Source organism: Erpetoichthys calabaricus, chromosome 17 (genome assembly GCF_900747795.2).
Source record: "Erpetoichthys calabaricus chromosome 17, fErpCal1.3, whole genome shotgun sequence".
In the NCBI taxonomy this organism is placed as follows: Eukaryota; Metazoa; Chordata; class Cladistia; order Polypteriformes; family Polypteridae; genus Erpetoichthys; species Erpetoichthys calabaricus.
The window spans coordinates 43,324,737-43,343,775 of record NC_041410.2 but is presented as its reverse complement, the minus strand read 5'-3'; the positions used below and the strand labels follow the sequence as shown (position 1 = coordinate 43,343,775).

The 19,039-nt window shown below is 35.6% G+C and overlaps 2 protein-coding genes across 2 annotated transcripts in view; one reads left to right on the top strand and one right to left on the bottom strand.

Annotated features, from left to right (window-relative positions):
* Positions 1 to 19,039, bottom strand: part of LOC114667240 (EGF-like repeat and discoidin I-like domain-containing protein 3) — a 742,682-nt gene that overhangs the window by 436,730 nt on the left and 286,913 nt on the right. The window lies entirely within an intron of this gene.
* LOC114667233 (aggrecan core protein-like) overlaps positions 1 to 19,039 on the top strand; it is a 208,133-nt gene that overhangs the window by 138,632 nt on the left and 50,462 nt on the right. Inside the window, 1 exon segment of the mRNA XM_028822446.2 lies at positions 16,152 to 16,265. Coding sequence (XP_028678279.2) covers positions 16,152 to 16,265 — 114 coding nt within the window.

Sequence of the window (19,039 nt, the reverse complement as noted above, 5' to 3'; positions counted from 1 at the left end):
TCAAAACGGCATACAAAAGAAATACCAGGACTATAATTAAAGTGTAAAGTGACAAGGCAGAGTCATTGTCAGAAAGCAGAGAAGAGTGATCAAACTTTGCCAAAAGTCTAATATTGAACTTATTTTTTTCTACCCTTGACTTTACTAGAAAGTCAATTGATATTTGAGATTTATTTTGTAGGTCAAAACAAGGACAATGAGAGATAGATGGACATATTTTATAGGGGAAAAAAGCAAATGACATCATAAATCAGAATTGCTATAAAATAAGTCAGTGTCTCATCACTGGCTCATCTCTCCCTCTTTTTATTAATTATTTGTCTTTTAAAATATTTAAGTTTTTCTGTGTATTCACTTGTTTTGTGTTCTGCATAATCATGTCCTTTATGTGTTTACGGGGCAGTCCCACAGCTGCAGTCTAATGAAGCCACACCACCTTAGACTCAGTCAAGACAAAGATAAGAATAAATAAAAAACAAAGAAAAGAATAAATAAAAAACAAAGAAAAGAATAAATAAAAAACAAAGATAAGGATAAATAAAACAAAAGGGAAAATGTACCAGGGATATGACCCTGACTATTGCCTAACAGTAATTATGTCACATGACCACCAATGACCATAGCAACAGTAAACAAGTTGGCAGCACCTCTGAGCGATTACACAAAATTATGTCACCTGCAAACAAAACAGAAACCCCAAATGGTGTTGTCACTGTCACAATAACAGAAATAATTCAGAATCGTAAATAGCAACATGACACATCCAAATTTGACAAAATAGAGGATTCTAAATTGATAAAAAGTGGGATTCATGACAGTTATTAAATTTTCTATAATGAAATCTTCAAGGAAAGCAAAGAGATAAGCATTATTGTAAATGTATAAGGACAAAAAAACACTTCTGGTCGCTTAAGCTTCAAGTGTGCAAAATTCAAAATGAAGTAACAGGTTAGTTTTGAAATTTTCTCAAATATTTATGATAGTTGAGTGTACCATCCATTCCATTTATTTTAAACATTTTTGAATAGTCATTTGAAAAATTGAATTTTTTTCAAACCAGGACATAATGAATAATCTAGTCCTCAACAAGTCCTTAAATTTTGCATATCTAACCGAGGTGACCAATATACCTAACGGATAATTATTTCTTTTTACAAACAATGAACTAACATGTAGCGCAAGAAAACATTTGGTACATGGCATGATTTCATAGTTTGTGGAACCAGCTTTTGGAGTGATAACTTGATTCACTCTCTGCATGATTTATCAGTCTCTTACAAGGTGCTGAAAAATATTGGTCTCCTTCCTCCTTACATGTCTGTCCTACTGTTAGGGGTATTTATTTATACACGGTTTTGCAGGCGTCCTGTTACAGCATTTCAGTAGGTTTAACTTCTGAACTTTGAGTCATCATTTCTAAATTCTTGATTCTTTTATTTTTCAGACATTCAATTATAGATTTGTCATTGTCCTTAGAAATAGTGTCCTGTTGAGTACTGTGTGATTCAAGTTTCCCTAAGGTTTAACTGTTATGTAAATGGCCTCACATTTTCCCAAGATTTGTACAGAAAAAAAGTTTATTTTGGACTCTGAGTAATGTGGCTATTAAACAACCCCAAACCATCATGTCAAAACTATCATTCTGGACAGCTAGCGTGAGATACTTGTGGTGATACTCTGGGTTTAGTTTTCCTTGTATAATGACCAGAGCTGTACATAATGGTCAGACACTTCCACTTTTGTCTTGTCTATCCAAAGGACTTTTTTCCACAAACCATTTTAAATATTTGTAGCGGGTTTTGGAGGGTAATCTTTCTCTTTGCTACCATTCTTTGAAATCTAAACATTTTTAGCCATGTCCTGATTGTAGAGTCATGAACCAAAGACCTGTGGATCTTTGAATGTAGCTTTTGAAGTTTTTTTCTCTTTGCAATTGCTTAGCATATCATATAGACTGCTCTCTAGGTACATTCCTTGGTAACTGTCTCAAATGTTTTGTAAATAATCTTTAGTAAATAATCCTCCTGGCTGTAGAACATAGGCTTTTTTGATAATTAATTTATAATTCTTCCCATACTGAGCAGCAAGATGCTTCTTTGAGATCAAGGCAGATGTCCTTTGCACTCGGCATGGTGAATACGGCACATCAAACTGCTAACGATTCTGCTTTTATGTAGAGGTGTCAGCGCTTGATTAGCAGAACCTACTTCTAATAACCGTCTTAATTTATGTGGAAGCTGTAAGAGAATTCATGTTTCCACCTGTGACTTCTGCATATTTTCTTTTTTGTGGAAAAATAACAAGTAAACAAGTGTTCCTTGACACCTGAGTTTAGATTTTTTATTTTATTTTAGGATTTAGTGAGGACTAATAATAATAAATAAATAAATAAATAAATAATTGTAATGCATGCTCTTTTTCAAAGTGGACATACAATAATATTTATCAAGAATGGTCATTTAGCTATTATTTATGTGCATTAAAGTCTCCTATCTGTTTTCATATGATTTTTACTAGGAAATAAGAGAGCAAATCTTAAATATACACTGCAAAAATGCATGTACAAAAACTAGACAAAAAAATTAAATAGGAGTTGTTTTGCTTTTATTTAGCAAAAATATCTGGAAATGTGATCAGCAAAATGTACTTGAAAAGATAGTAGCTAGTACTAGGGTGTTGTACCGTGATAGCCATTATGAATGTAGTGAGAAGTCAAGCAAAATGGCACCTTTTATTGGCTAACTAAAAACAGCAAAAGGCAACTCAGGCCCCTTATTGTTACATCTTGCCTGAAGAAGGGGCCTGAGTTGCCTTTTGCTGTTTTTAGTTAGCCAATAAAAGGTGTCATTTTGCTTGACTTATAGTAAGCTAAAAAATCATAAATACAATTTTTTGATAAGTCAATTATTCTTACAATAAAGAAAGATTTAGTGTCACAATATAAATGCTTTTCACTTGCTTACATTTCATTTTTTGCAGTGTACAAAACATTGAAGCTAAATCTATGGTTATATATTTAAAAATGTACATCTGGGTTCCAAGTATAGAGCGGAGTGGTGGCTCTGAGGCTAAGGATCTGTGCTGGTATCCAGAAGGTTGCCGGTTCAAATCACCGTCACTGCCAAAAGAGATCCTACTTTGCTGTGCCCTTGAGCAAGACCTTTAACCTGTAATTGCTCCAGGGGTACTGTACAATGGCTGACCCTGTGCTCTGACCCCAAGGGGTATGCGAAAACTAACAAATTCCTAATACAAGAAATTGTATAAGGCATAATAAAGAACAAAAAAAAAAGTCTAAGACTGAACAATTTGTTTTAGCTTTTAAGAAATCATTAGTTCTTGCAACAATTAAGCTTGAATTTTCCTATGTATTATTTTGTAATCAATTCTCTTAATTATCTGATCTAAGGGATATTTGTCAGAAAAGGCAATTCACACATAATAACCAAAGGTATTTTTGACAAATTAAAAATTCAAGGCACTCTATTTCTATTTATGACCAACTTTGAATAATATACAACAAAATGAATGAACATAGTTATCTGTAATTGGACATTTTTTTTGTTAAAAATATGGGTAAAATTGATTAACTTTTCCAAATTGTTCTAAAACTGAGTTACTTCCAGCTTTATAAAACACACCATGAGTTGTATAAAATGAAAGTATTAACTCCAGTACCACTGTCTTTAGATTTTTTTAATGCAATGCAGAACATTTTACTTTAAAAAGTAAAAAGGAAAAAAATACTGTGTGATTTCATGATGTTCCTTAATGCTAATCAGGGTAAGTAAATATGATTAGTAATTTTTATTCATTTAGAGAGAGAAAGAGTGAGAAGAGAGTAATTAATAAAGGTATCTGGAATTTGTGTTATATATTTTGAATTGCAGAACTAAACTCTGTTAATTTAAAAAAAAAACAGCAATGACTTTCCCTGAAAAGATGGAGTAGCCAGGCGAGTTACCAATCAACAGCACTGCTTACTTAGCATTCTATACATTGGATTCAGAATGTAATCAAACCTCTTAACTTTCTGCACACTCTGTTGTGTTGTAGATTTCATTTTAAAGGGATAAATTTGCTATTTTGCCTATCAAGTATACACTCAATAACCCATAATTCAAAGTGAAATATGTTTTCAGGAAGGATTGCAGTTGTATATAAAATCAAAAACTAGAATCTGTTATTTATAGTATTTATATATTCAGACCCTTTGTTGTGGCACTTAAAATAGAGCTCAGGCATATTTTGTTTCCTTTATTTATCTTTGATTTATCTAGAACTTGTTTGGAGTCCACATATTGCCAACTGAACAGATTGGACATAGTTTGGAAAGATACAAACCTGTACATAAAAGGTCCCACAATTCAAACTGCATGTCGTAACAAAAACCAAGCCACGAAGTCTAAAGAACTGTCAGTAGACCCTATGATCAAACTGTGGGAAGACACAGATCAAGGCAGTTATAAAGCTAAAGCTTTGAGTGGTCCCAGGAGCACAGTGATGTCAATAATTGTGAAAAATAAGGAAGCTTGGAGCCATCAGGACTCTTCCTACGTTTGGAGTTCTGGCCAAACTGAGCAACCAGGCAAGAAAGGCCTTTGTCAGGGAGGTATCACTACCAGAACTTCAGAAGTCCTCACCTAAGATGGGAGAACCTGTTAGAAGGAGAACCATCTCTGAAGCTTTCTTGAGTAAAGGCTTGGAACTTGATAAATGGCATTTAAAGTAGTGTTTATCAATAACTAGATTGCAGTATGTCGCAAGTTGCTATTGTTTATAATGGTAGTGGGTCTCAGTAAGTCACTGTTCCCACCATCATATTTGATATTCCCCAACTCAGACAATCCATATATATGAAAAAAGTTGAGAAACTGATTTAAAAGACTGTGAGCTGAGATCATGAAGAAGAAGATTATCTGGTCTGAGATGAAACTAAAATTTTTTAGGTAGAATTTCAAGCACTGTGTTTAACAAAGGCCAGCAACTTACCTAATAATATCCCTGCGGTGAAAAATGGTGATGGCAGAATCGTGCTAATGTGGTGCTTGTGAGTAGCAGGGGCAAAAAGACTTGCAAGAATTGAGGGAATAATACATTTATTTGAATACAGAGATGTCCTTGAAATTCCCAGTCTCAGAATGGGGCAATGGTTCACTTTTTGGCATGGCAATGACCAGAAGTATATCACTAAGACAGCACTGGAGTGGCTTCAGAACAAGCCTTTGACTGTCCTATAGTGGCCCAGCTAAATCCTACAACTAAATCCTATAGCAAATAAAAAAGTGAGTAAATTTAGATGACCATAATTATATCCACAACAGAAACCTAAGGGCTTGGACTAAATAACAAAGATGGGGATGAGTATAACATAAATGGATATGTGTTTGTTAAGAAGGATAGACAAAGCACAAAATAAGGATGGGTTGCCATTTATGTGAAGCAGAATTTAAATGCAAGTCTTCTTCAGTTAAATGATGAGGTATATCCGATTGAGGACATCTGGATTCGTCTGAAAAGCATTAAGGAAAGAAGCCTTACTTTAGGAATTTGCTATACACCTGAGGCAGACAATAATTTAAATGCAGACAATAATTTTAGTGCACATCTTTAGTAATATTTAAATGGCAAGTTTATACAGGGATAGTATAGTCATGGGGGAATTTAATTACTTGAATATTAACTGTGCTAATTAACTATAGGCTAGTAAGTTTAATATGTGCCAAAGGTAAGTTAATGGAAGGACTTTTTAAGGATAATATTGAGCAGCACCTTGTTAGAACAGATGTTTTAGGAAACAGTCAGCATGGGTCAAGATGAGAGAGGTCATGTTTCACTAACATGCTGGAATTCTATGAGGAACAACAAAAGAATACTACCAGGGTATAATATTATTTATCTTGACTTTCAAAACGCATTTGACAAAGTCCCACATGAGAGACTGGGCATCAAACTAAAGGAGGTGGGTGTTCGTGGTATAGGGTGTAGATGGGTACAGAATTGGTTAAAACAAAAGAAGAAGATAGTTATGGTGTGAGAAACCTTTCCAGAATTGAGTAAAGGTAAGGGTGGTGTTCCACAGGGGTCAGCACTAGGGTCACTACTATTTTTAATATATATAAATTATTTAATTGGCAGACTGGGGTGGTGGTCCCCCTCTTTAAGAAGGGGGACCGAAGGGTGTGTTCCAGCTACAGAGGGATCACACTCCTCAGCCTCCCTGGAAAAGTCTATTCGGGAATTCTGGAGGGGAGGGTCCGTCAGATAGTCGAACCTCGGATTCAGGAGGAACAGTGTGGTTTTCGTCCTGGTCGCGGAACAGTGGACCAGCTCTACACCCTTAGCAGAGTCCTGGAGGGTGCATGGGAGTTCGCCCAACCAGTCTACATGTGTTTTGTGGACTTAGAAAAGGCATTCGACCGTGTCCCTCAGGGAATCCTGTGGGGGGTGCTCCGGGAGTATGGGCTACCGGACCCCCTGATAATGGCTATTCGGTCCCTGTACAACTGGTGTCAGAGCTTGGTCCGCATTGCCGGCAGTAAGTCGAACCCGTTTCCAGTGAGAGTTGGACTCCGCCAGGGCTGCCCTTTGTCACCGATTCTGTTCATAACTTTTATGGACAGAATTTCTAGGCGCAGCCAGGGTGTTAAGGGAGTCCGGTTTGGTGGACTCAGGATTGGGTCACTGCTTTTTGCAGATGATGTTGTCCTGTTTGCTTCATCAGGCCGTGATCTTCAGCTCTCTCTGGATCGGTTCGCAGCTGAGTGTGAAGTGGCTGGGATGGGAATCAGCACCTCCAAATCCGAGACCATGGTCCTCAGCCAGAAAAGGGTGGAGTGCCATCTCAGGGTTGAGAGTGAGATCCTGCCTCAAGTGGAGGAGTTCAAGTATCTTGGGGTCTTGTTCACGAGTGAGGGAAGAATGGAGCGTGAGATCGACAGGCGGATCGGTGCGGCGTCCACAGTGATGCGGGCTCTGCATCGGTCTGTCGTGGTGAAAAAGGAGCTGAGCCGTAAGGCAAAGCTCTCAATTTACCAGTCGATCTATGTTCCTACCCTCACCTATGGTCATGAGCTATGGGTAGTGACCGAAACAACGAGATTGCGAATACAAGCGGCTGAAATGAGTTTCCTCCGCAGGGTGTCTGGACTCTCCCTTAAAGATAAGGTGAGAAGCTCAGTCAACCACGAGGGGCTCAGAGTAGGGCCGCTGCTCCTCCGCATTGAGAAGAGTCAGATGAGGTGGCTCGGGCATCTGATCAGGATGCCTCCTGGACACCTCCCTGGTGAAGTGTTCCGGGCACGTCCAACCGGGAGGAGGCCCCTGGGAAGACCCAGGACACGCTGGAGGGACTATGTCTCCCGGCTGGCCTGGGAACGCCTTGTTGATTCTCCTGGAAGAGCTAGAAAAAGTGGCCAGGGAGAGGGAAGTCTGGGTATCTCTGCTCAAGCTGCTGCCCCTGCGAACTGACCTCGGATAAGCAGAAGAGGATGGATGGATAAATTATTTGAAAAGGAGTACAAATAACAATCTGCTTAAGTTTGCAGATGATACCAATCTAGGAGGATTGGCAGATAATCTTGACCCCATTGATTCATTACTGAAGGAATTGGACAGCATACAGGCTTGGGCAAATTTGTGGCAGATGAAATATAATGTCAGTAAATGTAAGGCTTTACACATAGGGAGTAAATATGTTAGGTCTAAATACAGAATGGAAGGTTTGAAAATCGAAAGTATTGCTAGCTAAGCGGAGGCAAGGTACAATCCAAAACGCAGACGTAGACTGACTCCGCACTCCTGACGTCACACTTTCCCCTCCCCTCGGCCCACAGCCTCTGTCTCGGATTAGCGCAAACATATTGCTCCTGCAAGCAAAATATGATTCTTAGCGCAATTAGAGAAGTCGCATAATCAACTGAATGTTCAAACAAATTCTATTAAAAAGCCTGATCTAAATCTGTTAAGTAGTTCTCTCGTTCTCTAGCCAAGTGGATGTAAGATACTCCCCGAGGCGGGCACGTGAGTGAGGAGGGCCCCAAACTAAATCCGTTTTAAGTAGTTCTCTCATGAAAAGTGGACAGACAGACAGATGTTGGATTTTATATACAGTATACTGTATATAGAGAGAGAGTGTGTAGAGTACAATTCTAAGGAGTCTGTGAAAGGCTTTATAATGCACTGGTGAGGACTCATCTGGGGTATTGTTTGCAGGTTTGGTCACTGGGCTACAAAAAAGACATGGAAGCTTAGAAAATGTCCAGAGAAGTGTGATTAGGCTGATTCCAGGACTACAGGGGATGAGTTATGAGGAAATTAAAATACCTGAGCCTTTTCAGTTTAAGCCAAAAGCCAAAGAAGATGGTTAAGAGGTGACATGATTGATTTATTCAGAATTATGAAAGGAATTAGCAATGACTGATAATTTAAAATGAATTCAACAAGAACACAGGGACACAGTTAGGAACATGTTAAGAGTAAATTTTGCACAAACATTAGAACGTTTTTCTTCATGCAGAGGACCATAGACTCATAGGATAAATTACCAATTAGTGTGATAGTAGGACTTTAGAGATCCTCAAAACTTGACTTAATATTATTTTGAAGAAATTAAGTGGATAGGACCGACCAGCTTTTTTGGGCTGAATGGCCTGTTCTTGTGTAAATCTTTTTAATGTTCTAGTGTTCTAATAAAAACTTTGGAGAGACGTGAAGACAGCAGTTTACAGATAGTTAACATCCAATGAAACATCGCTTGAGAGGAATTCCAGGTGTTTAAAGCTTGTAAAGGCTTTCCCAAGATGACTTAATAATAATAATTCTTTACATTTAGATAACCCTTTTCTCACTACTCAAAGCACTCTCCACACAGGGAGGACCCACAATCTCCTTACTGCAAAGCAGCAGCACTACCACTGCGCCACCTGCGTGGAAAAGCTGTAATGCTGCCAAAGATGCTTCTACAAAGTACTCAATTAAGAGTGTGAATACTTGTATGTAATTAATCAGTTTTTTGTTTTTAATAATTTTGCAAACCTTTCCAAACACATTTTCATTTGTCCTTATGGGTTATTGTTTTTAGATTGATGGGTGAAAATGGTAGATTTATCCATTTAAAATTAAATCTACAACACAATAAAGTATGCAGGAGGTTTAAGGGTCCAAAACACTTTCTGAATCAATGTTAAATGTTCACAGTGAGATCCATTAATTTAAAATTATTTCACAGTTTTTGGCATTTGGGAAAATTATAAATATTTTTCAATGATGATGTCAAACACATTCAAACATACATATAACTGTATATGTGCAGCACGGATGCGCAGTGGTAGTGCTGCTGCCCTGTAGTAAGGAGAGCAGTGTTCATATCCTGAGTCCTCCCTGTGTGGAGTTTGCATGTTCTCCCCGTGTCTGGTGTGGGTTTCCTCCAGGTGCTCTAGTTTTCTCCCACAGTCCAAAGACATGCAGGTTAGGTGGACTGGCAATACTAAATTCCCCCTAATGTGTAGTTGGGGTATGTGTGTTGTTCCTGCCTTCTGCCCTTCGCTGGCTGGGATAGGCTGAAGCTCCACCCACAACCCTTTTCAGGACTAAGCAGGTTAGAAAATGAATGACTAGAAACATATAAATTTGACAAATCACTGACAATCACGAAGGAGGCAAAAGGTAAATAGAAGTCTCAGCTTTATTAAAATGTTCAAGTTAGGGATCGACACAGAAAAAACAGAATTTTTCTGTCAAAACTACATCTCCCATGCAGCTCTGTACATGTTCAAATTGTAGCACTGCCAGAGGAACACTTCCACCCAGTGTGCTGGTAAAACATATGTCCCTTGAAGGTTATCTGTCATCATTCATCGATTATCCTGGCCTCCTGACTATGAAAAGGGGCACTAATCCTTCCAGGTGTAATATTCATCCACCCTGACTGTCAATCCATTATGATCGCCACCTGGCCAGGTAAGGAAACACCATCAATCCGAGTACATATTTTCCATTTATACTTTCCATTACATACATAAGTTATTAAACCTTACACCATCTATATATATTTAAACTACATTATACACAGAGTAAAACAAAACAATTTCAATAAGTCACGTAAAAAAATCATGATATGATGATATATCATGATAATCATGATATAAGCAATATATAGCTAGTTAACAGTGTAAGAGAGGCAAACAAAAACTCAAGTGGATAGCATTCATGGAAAAATAAATTCTAAATGGTCATAATATCTTAAATGAATGCTTGACAATGTATTAAGAAGTTCTTTTGAATTTTTATCTATGAAACTGAAAGATGCAAACAAAAAAAATTGATTTTACAAAAATAAACACATGCATTTCTGTAGCCTGTAGCATTCTGGAAAAAATAGCTTTTAGATATTTTAGCAATGTATTTGATAAAAGTTAGATATGTATGAAAGATAACTTCTGAATTGTGCACTATTCAGTAAAAGTAAAAAATAAAGGATCTCTGCATCACTTAGCCTTTTGTTGTCCTGAAAAAGCCACAGTTTGAACAATTTTCGACAACCACAGGCCAATCATCTCTATAAAGGCTACCAATCCTATTTGCTAAATTTTCCAAAACAACATCTGGTCATACTTAGTATCTAAAGTACCACTGTCTAGTACACTATCTGGTAATTTATTGCATGTGTGTATGGTTCTCTGTGTGAAGAAGATCTTTGTAAAGTTTGTGCTTAATCTATCCTTGACAAGAATCCTTCTGAGTCCTCATGTTCTTGTTCAAGAACTTAATTTAAAGTAATAACTGAGATCCACTGTACAAATTTGTTTTATAAATTGAAAATTTCAATGATGTCACATCTTAATCTCTGTTTAAACTAAAAAAGGTTCAGCTCTTTCTGTCTTTCTTCATAGTTCAACTCTCACATTACCAAAATCTTGCTAATTGCTCTTCTCAGAACTCTCTCTAGAGCTGTGATGTCCCTTTTTGTAACTTAGAGACCAAAACTGCACACAGTACTCATAATTACCATGTTGTATATCTTAAGCATAATTACTCATGAATTATATAACCTACTGTACATATTATGCTATATAACCTCAAATTATATAAAGATTTTTAATAGCTTCTGTTCACTCTCTGGGTATAGACAGTAACAAGTGCACTACAATGCCCAAGTCTTTCTCATAAATTGTATGATTAAGTTTCAAACACCCCGTCATGTACTGAAATCAAACTTGAGTAATTCTTATGTGGAATATGTTACTTTAACTTACATGAAATTACATCTACCACAAATTTGCTCCTCCTTGTATTCTGTCCAGATTCCTCTGCAGTGATTTGGATTATTCTAAATTATCTGTAATGCCACTTAGTTTGGTGTCATCTGCAAATGTAACAAGCTTGTTTTTTATATTATTATTCAGATTGTTTGTTCCCAGAGTTGAAGCCAATTTTGTACACATCTACATAATGCACCTTAATTTCCCAACTTCTTTTGTTTCAGTGACTAGCCTCTCATATGATACCTTATTTAAAGCTTTCTAAAAATCCATATAAGTAATATTATACACACTTCTTGTGTCAAATTTTTTTGTTGCTTCCTTACAGAATTCCGACATGTTTAAATTTTGCCTGAGCCCATGCTAGCAACTTACCAAAACATCTGTTTTTGACATATGATGCTTGATCTTTATCTTAATAATTTCTTCTATTAATTTATCCATGATGCATGTTAAACTTACTGGCCTATAGTTACTTGGATCAGCCGAATTATCTTTTTAAAATAATGAGACAATATTTTCTAGCTTCCATTCCTTAGGAACTTCCACAGTGTGCAGTGAAATTTGAAAAATAAGTTTCATTGGTTTAAATAAGCACTTCATAGCTTCCTTAAGTACTCTAGGATGAATGTTATCTAGTTATGTGTTATTTCTTTATTTCTGGCCTATTTAATTTATGTAACACTTCTCTGTCTACAATTTCAAAATCAGTTAATATATTATTGATAGTCCTTGTTTCTGTTGGGAGGTTGTGGACTTCTACCTGCGGTACTTTCCTGACTGATCTCTTATTGTTTTGTGAAAAGGCCAGGCTATCATGAATGCTTTATTAGTTTCTTTCTATTTGCATTCTGTTTAATATGCATTATTATTTTTAATTCCTTTTTCAATATTTTTATCATCAGTACAGTGATGTCGTTTCATTGCCAGTTCATGTGCAAAAATTGTGGCAAAATTTTTGTTATTTACGTGGCCACCACCATTGTGGAGCTACGTGATGCATTGCTAGGTAGGTGATGCACACTTTGTGTAATGTGTAACATTTTCATGCCCACACTACAAAAGATGGCTGTTCACAGAAAGCTAAGTGATGAGAAAACCCTGCTCTATTCACTTAGCCACAAGTTTGGTGAAATTGCAGAAATATTCAGAGATTTTGCCAAATTCAGCACATTCAAAGTAATTGGGAAGGAGAAACCAAACTAGTTTTGTGTGAATCACATTGGTGCAATGGTCTTTATTGTGTCCCTAATGGCACGGAAGATGTCTGCTAACTATGCTGGACTGATTATTGTGACCAAAAATATGATCTGAGCTGTGAGACAGCATTTGTTAACCACTGTGTCAATATGCCTCCTTGAGATAAAATTAATAGACTTAAATATCCATCCATCCATCCATTATCCAACCTGCTATATCCTATCTACAGGGTCACGGGGGTCTGCTGGAGCCAGTCCCAGCCAACACAGAGCACAAGGCAGGAAACAAACCCCGGGCAGGGCGCCCGCCCCCCGCAGGGTGCGCACACACACCAAGCACACACAAGGGACAATTTAGAATCAACAATCCACCTAACCTGCATGTCTTTGGACTGTGGGAGGAAACCGGAGTACCCGGAGGAAACCCACACAGACACGGGGAGGACTTCAATATCATAACAGTAAAATTTCTTGCAAACAGTGGCAGACAGGAAGTATGAATGCACTAAGGCTTATCCCCCACAGATTTAACAGCAGTAATTCACCTCTCTTGAGCCAAAAAGTACAGTTTGTTGTTTTCTTTCTCTGACAGTTTTGCTAGTTCACTTCCACTACTACCAAATAACTATCAAATAACTGCAACACTAAAGCACCTGGGTTCTTCATTCCTTACTGTCTGCATTGGCTACACAGAACTCTGGCTAATATTAAAGGGGTTGGTGCAAGTATTACATATAGGTCACATACAAGTCCACGCAAAAAGGCTTTAATTTTAAGGCACAAATACACCAGCAAATTTTCAGCTTCCTTCTATGTATGTTTTGTATTTAAATGTATTTCCACTGATTTTTAGCTTGCTAGTAGGATCAACATTATATGCTCGGTCTGCTTCCAAACATTGGCTGCAGCAGCTCTATGATGGAAAGCATCATGCGACACTAGAAAAAAAAGTTTGTCAAAGTCATCTGCACAGGAAAATATGTGGTGAACAAGGTCAGTGGTGAAAACAGCATAGTCGGAGCGAAAGACCCTTTGGCATCACCGACCAACACTAGCTAAGTCCAAACTTAAACCAATTCAACAAAGAACTTGCTAAAGATGGATACATGCAATGAGCAAAAATTTAAAAAAAATTAAAAAGTAGGGAATAGATTATGGTATTGACCTTTGCTTTTCCTGTATCACTTTTTTTGGTTTTACTCTTAAATGTTTTGGTAAGCGATTTGCTGATGTGTTGTGTAATGACCCTAGCTAATGATGACTGTTTTTTCCTCAATAGTCTCTAATAAATCCTGTCCAATTCCAGCATTACACAAGCATACAATCAAGAAATTCTTTCTCATCTGTGTCCTGTAGGAACATTGCATGATTCAGCCCAAGTAGGATCTCTGTAGTGTTTGTGTCACTGAATAACCTAATGCACTGAGATGCACCAACACTAATGGCACCCGTGATAAACTAGCATATGCAATGCCTTGACTTTCTACAACTAAAATAGATCTTTACCTGCCCTGGATGTCTGCTGTAGGGCACAGGCCTATTGAATATCATTCTGGTGGTATTCCTGTCAACCTCTTGCCATATGGGAACCTGACACATTTTTTAAAATTGTATTTCAAAGACAAAGTCAGTTAGTTAGACAGTGATTTTAACTGGGGTCTTTGTGCCTGTGAAGTTCATAGATGAATCATACATCAAAAACCAGAAATGCCAAACATTGCTTTAAACAGTGTACATTTATAATGTTTTCCAAAAAAAGAAAATTTTGCTGTCAAGTACAAAATTTCCCCTTGGGATTAATAAAGTATGTATGTATGTATGTATGTATGTATGTATGTATGTATGTATGTATGTATCTATCTATCTATCTATCTATCTATCTATCTATCTATCTATCTATCTATCTATTTCATAACATGCTTCTTGAATGACTGGATTAGATTTTACATCTTTAGCATAAGTGATTTGAGGAAGCTTTATCTCAAATATTTTTCATGACTGACACAAAACCGAGACAGAATAATTTGACAAAGAGCCAGTAACCACACAAAGATGAATTCCATGTATATTTATGTCTGTTATCATGGCAAATATTGTTATTTCTTCACGAATCCATTTACGTTTAATTGCAGCTTTCATAAGAATAATCGAAAAAAACATTCCTTATTTAGTGTAGTGGTAGATGACATCAGAAACCAACAAAAGTATTACCTGCCTGGAAGGTCCAGTGCTTGTCAGCTTGTCAAAAAAATGATTTCAAATACTTTTAAAGCTGACACACATGTTATAATCCGAGGAAAAGGACAGCTTGGTGTTAATATTCCCAAGTGCAAAGTAATGCACTAATTAAAATAGCTGGTGTTCACAGCATACTGTGTCTTCTTATTTATTATGTCTTCAGTTTATTAATAATAAACTATGCTTAAAAGTAAGTGTAGGGTAATGTTGTTAATGCATATTTCCTGAGATCTTTCAATGCATTTTTAAATGATTTTAGGTGATGTATTCATTCTGCTGCTTAAGTTGCAGCCAGTAGTAGATAGCAATAGAGCTAACCTAATCCCAAACCTAGTCCTGGGCATCCCATTTATCTGCTTATTAGAATGTATGTTACAGAGACGCAATTTAGTATTTTATTGTTCATAAGTATTCCTTCTGAGCTCTTTGAAATCACTTCATCAACTAGATGTCTTTCTTAAGCTTTTTGTGGTTTCCCCTTATTTTTGGATAACACTTGCTCATGTATAGCACTTGCTAACGCTTGAAAATGGCGTTAAAAGTCAGGATTTATAAAACCTGAACTTGATGTGGAAATTGGCATAAAGTTGCCAAAAATTTTGAAGTAACTTGTAATTGAAATTGTACAGAAGATTGACATTGTGCAAGAGAGTTGCTTCGGGCAGGATAAATTATACTGTTTGTGGATCTATCTGTCATCTATGCCTGCTTATCCAGGGCAGGAGGAAGCTGCAGCCTATCCCAGAAAGTAACGGGCACTGACAGAAACAACCACTGGACATGGTGCCAGCCCATCACTGGGGGAACATTCACACACACACTTACTTTGCCAATTGTTAGTAATACCACAAGTTCACATTCACTGAAGTTTCATTTTCTGTTTTTCCCCATGGTTTGAAAGTAAAGATGTCACTCAGGAACATGTCCAGATTTATGGTTTGTGGTTTTTATTTGTGGTTTTTAGATCATGAATATTCAAAAGATGTTTTTATTACATAATACATGGTTACTGGTGGGCGGTAATAGAAAATGACTAAACACACATGCACAAGCATATACTTTTATGTTGATTTGAGATTTGTAAAAGAAATTGTGGCATGTGTACAACTTTATAAATCTGATTATTTTTTTTGCACTTACACCATTTTTGCCTTTCTAGTGTAAGCAAAATTTTAATATGGAACCTAAGCAAGGTTTTATAAATAAGTCCCCAACTGAATAAATGAAATGAATTAGATGTAAAATGACACACTAATTGTAAGACTGCCTGGATCCTGAAGCAGTATAGAGTCCCCAAGACTGAATTTGAGAACCCCTGATTTAGAACGATAGTAAACACAATCAACATTTGATGAATGAAAAGTGCTTAATCAGCACAATAAATCATTTTACCTGATCTACAGTATTGGTTTATGATATATAATCCAGGTTAACTGCTATACTTAATCTTCAGCTTTACTGGACACATGTGATCCCAATCCTTGTGGCATAGGAACTTGTATCATGCAGAATGGGATTGGAATTTGTGATTGCCCCCCAGGTCTGACTGGAGACAACTGCCAAATAGGTGAGTTCATGAGATTCATATTAAATAAAAGTCGCCAGGATTTATTTATTAGAAACACAAATCAAGGACTATACTATGTGAAATATTCCTGTTTTCATGTTACCCATAATTTGTTTCAAGATAGTTTTTCAAAAGTTCAATCCATCTTGAGAAAATAAGAATATTGCTAGCACAATAAGAACTGCCAAATATTTTGAGAAAGACCCCTTACATGTCTTTGCTGAAAGATTTTTCTAGTGACAAAGCCACTTTGATTCAGTGCCTTTTTATCTGTATCTGTATCTACCTATATTGTGCTTTTCTTGGATTTGCAGTTTTCTAATCTGTCAAATCTGTCTGATGTTCAAGGGCTTAAAGTAAAAGTAAATGTGCTTTACATCATTGTTGTGATCACATACAAATGTATGTTGTTATGGTGATATAAAATTTTAACAAATGTAAAAGATTATGTACTGTTTCAGGGCAACGCAGTTATTTTACTTGTGTGTTTTTACATTGTTGAGTTTTCTTTATTTATGTATAATATTTAAAAGGTTAGTCCTTTCAAAGTTTTGGCACTATATTTTATTATCGTATTTAATGAATGCAATTTTATTAGTATAATTTTGTGACAGATTGCTTATGTCATGTCTCTTTATGTCCTCTGGTGTCTGTCTGCCCGTCTTTCTTGTTGGTGTTTGGAACTGGCATTTCTTAAATCTTTGTCTGAGATATATTGTGTTTTGTGTGCTTTACAGCAATGAGTTTGTTTCTTATACTAAAAATAGCTGTTTCTGTTTAAAGGTATAAGAGAAGGTACACTTCTGTTCAGTGTAATGTTGTTCAATACTGTAATTTCTTTGTCTGCTATTCTACATGCTCATTTCTGTCCTTCATTCTTTGTTTGTCTGGCTACTTATTTGCAATCAATTTGCTAAGTGCCTGCTGAAATAGTTATTATCAGGTTAAGTTTTCCAAATCTCTAAAGGTTATTTTACCTTCCAATAAGACACATTGATTTTTAATAAAGACATACTGAGTTTGGTATCAGTTAAATATTATAAGGCTGGAATCACTGAGTATAAAGTTACAGAAGGCCAACCTCATGTAAATTTGGCAAAATATACAAAGTCACATAAAATTTCTTTTAAAGAAGCTTTTCAAAATTCCAGAGAATCAAAATTGTTATTAATTATATAAACAAATACATTATGTGATAAACCTATTCAATAATGAATCAAACAAGTAAATACATATGTAATTTTATTTTTGAATAATTAAAAGTACAGTACAGAATTCTGTTAATAAAGTGATGTTTATTTTCACATCAAAATGACAACATACTAACGGAGGTATATACAAGAAAAATAATAAGGGCTTATGTCAATCAACACAGTTCTTCAAAGATAATTTTGCTACTTTTATAATACTATTGCTCATGCATGGTCCCAGAATAATTGTAAAATCTAATTTTCAGTAAGAGTCATTTCTTAAGGTTTTATAGTTAAAAGGGCTACACAAAATGATTATTAACTAATTAAGAAATACTGTAAATATCTTGAGTTTCTTGAAATAAATTCTAAAACAATCTACACCACATTCCTGCAAAAAAGACAAATAATTTAAAAGAAACAGTGCCATGGCGCATAATGTCTTCTGTAAATTATATATTTTTTATCTGATTTGTTTTTTGTGAATTAAATAGTATGGATGACATCTGTCATTCAATGATGATTCCTACCAGCAACTGATTTTTGCATCATTATATGTATAATATTTTGAATATTCAAAAGTAAATTTAGAAGTTAGATACACAAATATAAAAATACACATTTATTTACTCTTGATTATCTGAGTTTTATTTGGTGTACATGTAAAGTTGTTGTGGCCTGTTATATTTAATGACAGAAGCCATGGATTCCTTTAAATATGATTTTGAAAATCATTTTTTATTCTTAAGCATAGACAATGTTTTTCGAAGAGTTTTATAATAGTTTATGTATGAGCAATATTACAAATACTGTCTTTACCAAAGTGAACACTGTTAAGTTCAGGTTAGGGTAGGTCAAAACAATACCCATTATTAGAATCATCTAGCCAATGTGTACCATTTTCATAATACCCAATGCAATGGACCTAAACTCCATTAGCTCCACAGCTCTTGTTCATAAAGTACTGACAAACACATCAAAAAATAGTCTAGTTTAGTCTAATAGTCAATAAATATTTAACACATACAGTAACTAATAACATGGTGAATGCACACTACGCTTCACTTGATAGATATGTAAATAAAGTGCTCTACTAATAAATATATTTATTATTTATTTGGAAATGTTGTATGTTTATTGATGCATATTTTCCAAATATAGTTATTACCTAGATCATATGTTGCAGTACATCCTTTAGAAGAGTATCATTATTAAATGAAAATAGCTTTCTGACAAAACATATGTCATAAATACAACATGGTATTATGAAATAAAGATGAAATAAAAATACAATAACAGTACAGGAAAGAATATGCAAAAGTACATGTTATTTAATTGAAGATAAACTGATGCATTGATTTATTTACTTTAAATTGTAATTATTTTAAATATAAACACATAAATTAATTTTGCTCACAAACATTTAGTATGCTTTTAAAAAGAAAAAAGAAATCATTCATATTGTTTCATTAATGACACCTAATTGTGGATTTCCATTAATTTAGTATTTGTAAGCATGTCACAAAGGTGTATTGTTCTGTTACCCAAAACTCTTTTAAAATTCTTTATATTTAGCTCATACAC